Source organism: Parasteatoda tepidariorum, chromosome 8, assembly GCF_982258835.1.
Source record: "Parasteatoda tepidariorum strain Cologne lab strain chromosome 8, Ptep-v5.0, whole genome shotgun sequence".
Classification (NCBI taxonomy): Eukaryota; Metazoa; Arthropoda; class Arachnida; order Araneae; family Theridiidae; genus Parasteatoda; species Parasteatoda tepidariorum.
This window is the reverse complement of record NC_141762.1, coordinates 11,470,092-11,483,025: the sequence shown is the minus strand read 5'-3', so window position 1 is coordinate 11,483,025 and position 12,934 is coordinate 11,470,092. Positions and strand designations below refer to the sequence as shown.

General features: G+C 28.3%; 1 protein-coding gene across 3 annotated transcripts in view; it reads left to right on the top strand.

Moving 5' to 3' along the window:
• LOC122273530 (uncharacterized) overlaps positions 1-12,934 on the top strand; it is a 96,006-nt gene that overhangs the window by 64,349 nt on the left and 18,723 nt on the right. For 2 of the 3 annotated variants that reach the window (XM_087149832.1, XM_087149833.1), the window contains exons 35-36: positions 3,859-3,937; positions 5,947-6,007. In XM_087149832.1, coding sequence (XP_087005958.1) covers positions 3,859-3,937; positions 5,947-6,007 — 140 coding nt within the window. Of the gene's footprint in view, positions 1-3,858; positions 3,942-5,946; positions 6,008-12,934 lie in introns of all 3 variants that reach the window. The other variant, XM_087149834.1, reaches the window with a different exon arrangement.

The window sequence follows — 12,934 nt, the reverse complement described above, 5'->3', positions numbered from 1 at the left end:
AAATGATCCAAATAGTTTGATCAGGAAAGCGGTCAAAAGTTTGGACCCCTTAATATTAATTTCACTTTTTACATATTTCGCCATATCTCGAAAAAATTTTAAGCGAATTAAAACATCTTTGCAAGCAATTATAAAATTCGTTCAGAGATAATTCTATACAAAATATAACTTTTAGTATATATTTATAATTTTTTTTATATTATTTGTTAATAGTCGTAAGTACACAAATTTTTGCATCAATTTGAAGAATGCAATTTTAAATGGAAATATACAAAATATGAGTGAAAATCGGTCAAATAATTTCTGAGAAATTGAATTTTGAAAAAGTCGTACTGTTAAAATTCAGTTTCTCAGGAACTATTCGACCGATTTAACTCAAATTTTGAATCTATACGAAATTACATAGTTTAAAAGTATGTTAAATTTTTATATCTTACAATCAAACTTTTTTTAGTAATATTAAATAAACTAATTAAAAATAATAAAAAATAATGAATATTTAAGGTAAACCAACCATTGAAGGATCACCACCCAGTGAAGGAACACTTCTTGATTATTTTTTAAAAATAAGATTTTAAACGTTTTTACTTCAATTGATTTTTCAACAGTAGCTTACAACCTAGCAATAGGAAGTCATCTAACAATGCATTGGGTTATCTGGTCATAGAGTCTTCCCTAGAAAAATTTTTGAATTTGCTAGTATCTGTTCAACACCTTGTTTCTTAGACAAAATTATAAGGTCCGTGTTTGTAGTTATCCGCTTAAGGTACAATTAATTGCATATAATAATGATTTTTTTCTCATTGTTAAAAAGAGAATTCAGAATATGATTATTGAAGTTACGTTTTATTTATTGCAAGCATCATAACATAAGCAAGTGTTGAGATTAGGGGGTGTTTGTTAACTGGATAACCAAACGATGAAAAATCAATGAATGAACAAACTGTTCCCTTACTGGGATTTTTCCAAGTTAATGAAAATAAAAGAAAAATTTTACTTTTTTTGTACCTTTAGTCATATTATGCATCAAAATTACGTTAAAAATACAAAAAACAAATTCTAACCAGTGAAGGAACAGGTATGTTCCTTCACTGGGAATAGATTTCCCAGTGAATGAACAGTATGTGTGAAATATGATTTTACATGGATAATTCGTAGTTCTGAGATAATGGAGGGCACCTAAAATTCAGTTAAATGTTGTATGAATGGTTCCTAAAACAATTTAATTTCAGAATGCTAATTTAATTGCTAAATTTATTTGAAGAATTATAACTATAATCCATTTATTATTTTTCTTTATAAATGTAGTTGTTAGTTACACCATATGTTAGACACCTTAATAAACTATGTTTACTGATCGAAAACTAAATAAATATAATAATAAAAGCTTTAATAGAACACTTTGCAAGTTTTTGTTCCAATAATTAGCTAAATTATTATTGCGGTCCTTAACGTCACTGGTAGGAAAAATCCATTTGAAGACAATCATCCAGGTGAAAAATGGGTGAAGTTTTTTTAAGACGACATCCACCGATAACTCAGTGCAATGTAAAAATAATTTCAAAAGGCCAAGCTTCCCTTAGAGAGAATAATACTCTAAGACTGGTTTGAAGAACTTTAGAGGAATCTTTAGGAGGGAAGTAGCCCTGGCATCCTTTTAGAAAGTGATAGCATTTGCAATGCGAACGAAGCGGGAGTTGAATTCTGCACTTAAACGGGAAAAATGTTTGGCCCTAAAAATTATAAGGATTTATATTCTTTAGTACCTAGGTAAGAAAAAGAAGGAACAGCAGTTTTAGCCAACATTTTAGCTCATGGAAAAAAGTACCTCCATTGGTAGTTTTTCCTTACTGAAGAATTCTTTGAGGTATTACAGAATCAGTTATTGCAATATATTTAATTGAAAAAAGCTATTCATGAAATGAATCGATGACCACAGCAACATTTTGCACATATATTGCAAATGTTTTTACCCATGGCTAATTGAAAATGCTATCAAATTTCCTATTTTGCTTCTTCTGGATAGGTATAAATCTCATATCAATTTGAGACTGAGCAAGTTTTATTCATCAAAACAAATTCTCTGGTTCAGTTTTCTACCTAATTCATGCAAATCTCCTTCAGATCTCGAAAACAAAAGAATTGTAAAACAATATGTCGAGAGAATTTTAGATACATTTTTAAATAAGACTTTGAGGACCCACTAAATATAAGTCAATGGGAGATGGATTTTATTCAAATTTTGAAACTCCTTTTTCTCATTTATTATCCACTGAAGAAATCTAGAAATGGTACTGGAAAATCAAAAGAAATTTCGAAGATACATTTACGTTGCGCAAAAATTTGAAAAAAGGAGGACGGTCAAATCAAAAGAAAAAGAAATAAATTACTTTTTGCATAAAGTTCAGAAAAAGAGCAAAAATGTAAAGAGACTGAAAGAGCTGAAAAAAAAGTTAAAGTGGAAAGTATGACGAAAAGAAAAAAAAATACTTAAATAGATGAAAAAAATCTTACAAAAATATGGGGGAAAAGAGGAAACAAACAAGTGATATAATAATAATAATAAAAACATATCGGATTATGCAATGATAAACATTCATGATTTAGAACGGACTATTAAACTGTGAGAAAAAAAATTAAAAACAATTTTTTTTTAAAATTATGTATTTAACCATATTTTACTTTCCATTCCATGACTGAAAAAAAAAGTAAAATTTTCCTCTTTAACTGTAGTCATATGATATAATTCCAAGAGAAATCTTGCTTTTAGTCATTTGTGTGGCCTATGGAATCCTAACGAGCATCAAACATTCTCAAAATTCATTCACTGGAAAATTTAGTGTTTATTCACTGGTAAGAACTGTTTCTTCACTTGGTTATCTTAATATTTACTACCACCAAAAGCTTAAAACAATATTATGTAAGTCATCGATTTTTTTTACGTAATTTGCATTCAATAACAAATATGTGGAATAGTCATTTAGCTAAAATTACAAATTTGGAAATTTTTATGATTTTTTTAAAGACAAGCTAAGCTTAATACGTTCACGCCGAGAAAAGTGAAGATACTGGTAGAAGAACTATTTCAATATTAGATAGTATTCGGGAAGAGTTAATCTTTTCTCAACAATAACAATTCACTGTAAGGAAATTTATCACGGCTGGATGCTGGATATTGGGGTTATCTCGGCGTACAGCGCGAAGCGCCACTAACCGATTCATTTATTCTGTTTTGTCGTATTCTAGGAGGCCCTAAATATCTTTGAAGTTGTAATATGTTATAACAACAAATCAAGTCCTTAAAGAAATAAATCTTTAGTTTTGAAGTGAGAATCATCTTTGGAATGAGGAGATCTCCTTGAGTAGAGTTGTATGATAATTTTATCACGGCGAAGAAGCAATTCAATATAAAAATTGCATCCGATAAAAACAGTTGGTAGTTATGGATTTATTCCCAGAAAAAAACTAAAAAATGAAATTTATTGTTACCAGTTTTTACTCCGGTGCGCTGCCAAGATGAGACAATCTAGCGTGACCCACGGGTGGGTCACCCTTGCGTGAACGTGTTAAGTGTTCCTTCACTGGTTAGTTTATCCTACTAAAAGTTTTATTTTGCATGGAATTATCTTTAGATAAACAAATTTCATAAATGTGTTTAAAAATTTCTTAACTCGCTTAAAATGTTTTCGACATTTGGTGAAATATGCGAAAAGTGAAATCAACATTAAGGGGTTCAAAATTTGGACCAGTCTCCTAACTAAGCTATAGGGAATCTATTTATTAGGGAATGTTTTAATAAATAAAATGTATAATTATTATTGTGAAATATTTCACTATATTCTTGAACGATTTTTCCAGAGCGAATCAACGTAAGAAACTTTTCTCAGTTTTGGATCAATACAAATTTCCAGAAATAATTCGTGGTTTTCCAAAAGGTGTAAGTATACTTTTTTGTTGATGCTAATTGTCAGTATTTTTCCGCAATCAGGGATGCCACAGGCGATTAAAAATGTAGGCAGTGGTAGAGACTCAATTCCTTTTTGTTTATTCCTTATCGCTTTAATTATTCAATCGTAACTACCGCCGTGACATATATTTCAAATTCTTCATATTTGAAGCAAAAACATTCCATGCACTAACTTACAATAGTAAATTGAAAAACAACAATCCCAATTTTAATCTACTGTAATAGAATTTCTAATTTTACTAGTCACTAGAAATGGGCAAAACTCTTACTTCTTAGTCACTGTTACTTCTGCCACTGGGATTGATTCAAAAGTATCAGTGACAAAAAGCAGTGACTGCGATTATTTCAATATAGAATTAATCGGTATTTTCTATCAATCGAATCGAGTAATCGTTATAATTTATCAAAACTTGGTATAAATTAATCGATTAAATATTTTAATAAATAATCGATATAGTTAGTTTTTAGAAAAAATTATCAATATCTCCAATTTTTAATGTAATTAATTAAAATAATTATTCGTTAGACTTAGTAGTCCTTTTTCTGATAACTAATGATTTTTTAAAACCAATGTATATAGTAGTATGATTTTTAATAACCAATACGGGAGTTTTTTAATTCTTTTAATATTTCAAAATAACAAAGATTTTATCTCTATAATTATTAAATTAGGTATTAAAAATTAATAAGATAAAATATTAAATTAGAATATATATCAACGAGACCAGTAAAGCACATGAATTTTTTTCTTTTAAATTTTGCTGCTCGGAAGGAAAAAAAAACACTTTGCTTTAGTTTTATTAGTGGATATAAAAAATTTAACTTCCTTATGCGATTATAATTCTTGTTTTTTTTAAGCTCAACTAAATTAAACTAAAATCAATGCCCAAGGCCAACTATGCCCTACCCAGTTTTTTTGGTACTCATTTTATCAACCTTGTCCGGTCCAAGAATTGAACCATGGACATGCAGTAGCGTAATTTTATGCCGTAATAGACAGAGATTTATCATGTAAAGTTTCAGGCACAGAGTTTCATCTTGTAAATATTTAGGTACAGAGTTTTATCATGTAAATTTTCAGACACAGAGTTATGTCTTGTAAATTTTTAAATACAGTATATAATTTTGGAAAATTTTAGATGTAAAGTTTTTTCTTGTAAATATATGTCCATTTGTCAATTTTTAAGCGTTGAAGGATACTTGAAAGCAAAGGTTAATATTATAAAATCTGGGATAGTAACTGAGAATAAGGCAAAAAGTGTGAGTGATGCAATCTGAAAAGAAACGTGGAAGCAGTTAGAGAGTTGGCTGCCCGCTAGTAATGTTATAAAAGCTCACTAGCGTGGAGTGGAACCCGTTAGTGTTACAAAAAAAATCTATACAATACAAAAATGTCTATTTCCCTTAAGAGGAATTTAAATTAAGATGTTTCTGTTTATAATTCTAACATAAAGGAGAAAATGTAACAAAAATAATGCCATTTCTTGTAACAAACATCTATTCATAATGCTATGTAATGGTAGTAACAATTTTCAAACGAAATATTAGCTCATCCGAAAAGTTCAAACCGTATTGATAGGTGGAGCTTCCAAACGTCCAATAAAATTATTCAAGTGGTAGCAAAATTTACAATATAAAATAATTTTTTTTATTTTTAAAAATGGATCATTTTTTCCTGATCTCTTCAAAAATTTTATAACTTACTACATATATTGAAATTCGTTACTTGCTAGATGAATATTATAGTGGTAGCTAGAGTGAACTGATTGCAAATTTGCCGTGAATTGCTTCAAATTGCTGAGTTGAGCTACCACTAGGCTATTTTTGGATGATCTTTGGGAACTTCACCTATCGAAATCCAATGCGAATTTTCTGGACCACTCGTTAAAATTTTTGAAATAAATTTAAATTTATAATTTTCAATTAAACTGCTTAATTAATATATCTATAACCTATCTAATACAATTATGATTGTTTAGGTAGATGAAGTTGAAGAATTAACTGATTCAGCTGAATATGTGGCTGATTTAACAATGCAAGGTAACAAAAAATTTCCTAAACATTCAAATCGAATATTAAATTGTGCGTTTTCCATCAATTTTTAAGAGAAACGAAATTCTGATTTTGTATTCAATGTATTCTGTTGTTCGGGAAGTAATTTAATTTTTTTTATGAAAATGAAGGTGATTTTCTCATATTGAATAACTATTTTATTAAATCATATGTCGCCAATTCTGGTTAAATACATTTTGCCATCTTTCTGGCAGCAGCATGATTCACACGCATAAAATATGTGTTCTTTGCTGTCAAAACACTGAGCCCCAGGGGACATTTGACCTTCTAAGTGGACGCAAAGTTTTTACCGTCTGAAAATTTTTGTAGAGACCAGAACATATGAAACCTCTCTTTAGTACCAGCATTGATTGGTTTCAAAAATGGATAGTTTTCTTGACGCTTGAGAAGCAATGAACAGACGTCTACGCAACGATGCATATTTCTTTCTGTAAGCACATAGGTCGAACTCATAAGTCGATTAAACCTTAGGTTTTTCAAATAATCATAAACGATTCAATTCGATAAATTTAGTCTCCCAGTGATCTCACGAGTTGTTATTTGTGAAAGTGGTTTCTGACAGTTTGTGTCGAAACTGTGAGGCCACTAGCCGAGTGAAGGTATTATTGCAGAAGAGTGGCATTCATATTTTAGTGTCCCCGAGCCGTTAGTACTAAATAACGGTCTTCATTGGTCGTTATTGCGCATCTACTCCCTCGCCTTGATATTAGGCCTGCTTCTCTAGTCTCCAAAAAAAAAACGGTTGGAAGGAAGCAGCTGCTCTACTTTCTGCAAAAGGCTTAATAAATTAAGCAGAAAAACTTGTAGAACAAAGACAGCTACGCTCGCTTCTTAAAATTGTCAGAACAAGATTACTGCATACGTGCCATATAACAGCAGGCCTGCCAACTACTATGCTTTTTGTAATATATTTTATTAAGTTGTAGAGATTTTAAAACCATAGTTTTCAGATTTTGCGGTAATTTTGCCAACATTTTAAAAAGCCTCCCCAGGACACATCATGAGTAATACAGTGTTGCATATGAACTTTTGAACCATTTATATGCAGTGTTGGGGAAAATAAGTTTAAATAAATAAAAAATAATACATTATAACATTAACATCACGAGAACAAATTTTAGCTGACAGCGTCGAGAACTGTCAGTTTTATACCAACACTGACTGACTGATACAGTTTTATCAGAGTGCCTATCCTAGAGGATATCTGCACCTTCATCTAGTTACATTGAAAAGGATGATGGGAAGGGTGGTGCGGGTGTTAACTAAAGTTATGTCTCAATTGGAAACATTTTACAATCAAAATAAAAACTGGGACAAGTATATACATGTTAAATCGCATTGGGATACATAAAAAATTAGAATAATATTAAAAATAAAAATGAGAAAAATATTTGCTATTATTTTACAAGTGGGGAAGACTCCTTATGCACTCTCTCGCCTCCTGTATCTTAGCTTCTCAGGTGCAGAGTGCATAGTTTAACCGTGGTAAGGGTGATAATATTAAAAGTATGGGTTGTAATATTTTGATAATACGCAATCACTGAGAAAGAATGCGGTTATCGGACTGAAATTTGCATTATTTTCTGTAATGTCCAAATCTAATAGTTTGTTGAAGTCGCAGGTGCTACAGTCTTTGGCGCCTTTAAAAAAAGGAAACGTTTAATTAAAATAAATATTGGTCAAGTTTATCGATTTTTAGGTAAAGTATTGTTTCGAACCATGGCTGAAAGTCCTTATATAGCAAGACGGAAAAGAGAAAAAACTGGTACGAAAGACGTTTCATTTTAGCATTTTTTTCGAAAAAAATAAAATATCTGTAACTATCAAGATTTTTTTATAGTTTTAGCATACATATAAAACTGCTTCTTTTCCAAGATAGAGAAGATATTGTTGAATAGTCTAAGAAAAGAATAAGTAAACTCCTCCGAAAAACTAGCTATAACTGAAAAGGCTTTACTAAGGGTGCTCCGGTTATTCGTCTAAGTATTTTGCGCTCAAAAATTCTGAGTCTTTTTCTTCGGTTGTTTTTTAGAGCCTCCCAGGTTGGGGTTTTAGAGCAACAGAAAAGTTGTATTTTAATTGATACCTTGAATTTTTAATACGTAGTGGTGGGGAAATTACTTAAACTGGAAAATGAACTAAAAGGTAATTTAAATTTCGTTACAACAAGAAAATAATCTTTTTTAAAGTGGAGCAAGTTGTCTTCTCTTCTTTCGATAATCAATAATAATTAAAGGATGTGAATAAATTATTTAATTATTAATATGATATAATGATATGATATAATGATATGATATAATGATATGATATAATGATATGATACAATGATATGATATAATGATATGATATAATGATATGATATAATGATATGATAATAAATTATTTAATAGTAGTATATGGGGGGGGCTAGAGGACACTTTTGCCCTTCCCTATATACTACTACTAATTTCCTATTTTTTATATTAAAAAAATTTAAAATAGACCTATATTTTACATTTTTATACGAAATATCAGTATATTTAAAAATTCTTATTTTTATATTAATAATTTTTATTTTATTAAAACCGTATTGAAAATATCGTTTTTTATTTTACATGCTATCTCTCTTACAATCTTACGACTGGGAAAAATAAATCCCTGACTGTAATCTTATCCATTTATTTAAGAACATTTTTTTAAAAGCCAAAAGGTACAGTATCATAATTATCTAAAAGTCTACGTTTATCGTATCCAAAGGTATAACGTTTATTTGTTTTAATACTTGAAATATTTCTATCTTTTTCGATTTTAAACTGATTGATTTCTACATCCAAATAATCTGTTTCACCTGTTATTATTTTAGCCCTATTATCAAAGTCTAATATGGTTTCACTCTGATAAGACATTTTAAATCCTTTTACTTTTCCATATACAGATTTATCATTTAATTTATACCCATAATCTTTAGAGGCTCCAGCTATCCAAGATGTAATATATTTATCATTTCCCAATTCATCAGTCCATTCTCCTAACATGCATCCCGTTTCAATTTTATTGGTTCCGTCGTCTATATATACTACACTATCTGTATCATAATAAAGTACTTTATCTCCTAATTTATCTAACATTTCATATAATCTAATTCTGGCAGAACTAGTTGTAAAAGCAGCTATATATATATTAGTATTGAAGTTATTTTTTTCAAATATATCTTTCATTTTATAACTCATTTCCACACAATCGTCATTCAAAAAATTCATATTCAAATCTTTAATAGTATCATTTAGAATAATTCTATAAAAATCTTCAATTTCCATCACATATTCAGTTTGTTTCATGTTATTTCTCTGACCAAATTTACCCCATAAAGAATTTAAACATATTTTAGCTATGAATCTCAAACCTGGATTTTCTTCAATTTTATCTAATTCTATATCTAACTTTTCTTTAACTATTTGTCTGTATTCTTCTTCATTTTTAAAATTGTTTTTCCATTTATCGCATGTTTCTAGTTTAATCTTTAAAAACGTTTTAACATATTCTTTAAACAATTCATTTGTTTTATTTTCAAAATGCCAAACCTCATATATATTCAATATTTTATATCCTTTTTTAACAGCTAATCTGATCTCATCGGTAGTCCACGTTCCTATTAGACATCTTTCGTTATCAGTGTGTTTACACTCAGAATTTCTTATCTCATAACACTGCTTACATTTTTTCTTTTCTAAAGTGGTTTTGAAATGATTACATTTTATTGTTTCAGAACAAGTTCTGCATAATGAAAATATTAATTTTTCTTCTTTATAAGGTAATACTGGATGATATAATTTTCTAGGTGGAAGTACTTTACATTTTATTAATCCATACCAATTTTCATCGTATTTTTTAGGATTAAATATTTTGATTGGATGACCTTCTGGATAGTTATCAAAATAATTTACAGTAGGATATAAAGAACATACGTCAATATATCTACCTTTTTCATTACTTTTCATTTCATATTTTAATTTGGTAGGTTCACATCTTCCACCATAAAAAGCATCTCTAGGATTTAAAGGTTCTATAAAATCTCTCTTCCATTCTTTTTTCATGTATTGTTTCATATCCTTATTATTATCAAAATCACACTCCCAGATATTTACCAATTCATAACCTGCTTCAATTATATTTTTATTGATCTTCTTAGTTCGTTTATATAAATCTTCCATGAGCAATTGATTAACCGTGTTTACTTTTGTTCTAGTGAAACATTTGGTACATCCATGCCAGAAACATCCATTAAATTGAAATACTGTATTTTTATAAAATCCATCTACCTTATAACATTTTTCACCTAATTGTAATTTTTTCTCTCCTCCATTCAAAGCATGGCGTATATTAATATTTTCCTTTTTTGATATGTAATCTAACCAAGCTATTGATTTTTTACTGTACTGATCTTTTTGAATGACAATTTCATCAATAGCTATTGTGTTTTCTTTCAAGAATTTATCTCTGTAAATGGCCATACATAGACCAGCTAAAGTTACATATTTAAACGGATCTATATTCACAGTTACTAAGAATAATCTTCTTAATTCTAAACAACCTTTTCTTAAAATATCTACATCAGATCTACAGTATTTTATAAATTCCTTTTGGAAATCAAAAGTTTCATGTTTAATGGAATCATACCATTTATCAAATTTTTTCCTGTCTTCATCAACCATATGATTATATCCATAGTAATATTTATCTGGATATTTGCCAATATAATTTTGATTCTTTTGTTTGTTGAATAAATGAGGAAAATAACCCTTGGCCAGTTCATTTAAACCAAATGTTTTAGGAAATTTTTTAAGTGCACACATTGTAAAATTAATAGAATCAATAAATCTTATATAGTAACCATCAGCATTCATATATGTTAGTTTATTTCCTTGGTAAATTGTAAATACTTTAATATGCTTTTTGAAACAATATTTAGCTAAAAATTGAAAATCAAATCCTTTTCCATAATGAGCTATAACTGTATATCCTTCGTGTTCCTCGCAAAATAACCATTCACAAAAATCGTTTTCATTTTTAAATTCTGTTTCGTTTCCATGAAAATCATGACATATAACTAGATTCACTTCATGAATTCCTGTATCTTGCTTGGTTTCAACATCAAAAAATAAGTATTTTCCTGTTTTACATTTCTTACACCAATCTATTTTATTACATTTATTTTTTACACAATTATCTTCACATACACCTCCTTTACTGTTTTCATATTTCATGAAACACTCATGACCTTTCATAACCCATTTCCAACAATTATTACAACGATATTCACCACATATATGTTCTTCTGTTTTCCTTTCATTTCTATTAATATTTCTTTTACATTTTAGACATTTCCATAGTAATTTGCAAACAGTAAAACCTTCTGAATTTTTCTTGTTATGATTATCAAAACAATTTTCTCCTAAGAATTTCCGATTACATTTTTTACAAAATATTTCCTCTCCTTCACAATTAGATTCTTCAACAAAACACCTATCACATTTTAAAGGGCATTTATGTTGATTTGAACGTTTATAACCCACTTTACAATAATTACAATAATTATTCTTACCTAAAAATCCTGTCATTGATGTAATGACATCGAAATGATTTCTATTCTTATATATAAAAATACATGTTGATTTATAATCACCATTATATATAATTTCATTACCATTTTCTCTACAAACTATATTGATCTGAATGTCTAAACATTTTTCAAATATTTTAACTTCTTCTAAACTACACACTTCTAAAGGAATTTTACATACATCATGTAATTTTATAGCTAATGTTTTTTGTAAAACACGACCTTTTTTAATATAAATTATTTCATTACTTGATAATTTTTCAGTACATAATTTATCACTTAACAGTTCAGGATTTTGGATAGCTAAAGCTGTTACAATTGATCTAGCCAAACATATATTATCATCATTTTTTATTTGACAAATACTTTTCTTTTTTGCTGGATCTGTTTCAGAATACATTTTTAAAGCCTTGTGTCTACCACCATGAGGTAATTCGATGACATTAAAATCAAATATACACTCTGTTATATCGAGTTCTTTATATTCAATTTGGTTGGATAATTTATCAATGTATTCATTAAAAGCAGTTTTAGTTGACATCATTTTATCATGAAAAGGTACATTTAATTTAGGATTATGTATAATTACATCTACTTTTCCTGTAATATTTCCAATAGCCCTTTTAAATATATTTCTTAAAATATTATAATATTGTTCAGGTAAAATTTTAGATCCTGCCACTCTATATTGTTTTCTATAAACTTTATATTTTTCAATATATTGACCTCTGAATTCAATAATTTTATAATCTGGTTTAAAGAAATTTTTAAGATTTACCTCTACTTTTACCTTATCTTTTATTTTTTGAGGCCTATACAAAGCATTTAAATTAGTTTCAGTTATTATATTTTTTTCTTCTTTAGGTATAAATTTACCATCTTTATATTTTAAATTATAAGAATCAAAAACTTTTTTTAATTCATTTCTATACTTAGGATATTTATTAAATAGTTTAGTTTTGTTTTCCATATAATAAGAAACATCCAATCCTAAATAATCTGATAAAACAGATTTATAATTTCCTGTACTTTTGATATAAGAAACTACTGATTCAATAATATTTGATTTTAATCTCTTATCAGTCAGGACAGGAATTTTAAGTTTAGTTATCAATTCTCTTAGTTTTTTAATACTGAAAGTTGAGAGTACATTACTCAAGTGTTTGAACTCCTTTGTCATGTTACTCATTTATAAGGAAGAAAATTTATAAATACTTTTATAAAAAGGAGTTCATACGTTTTATATGAAAATTACTTCTAAAATGTCTTTGTTTATGTGAATAAGTATAATTTTT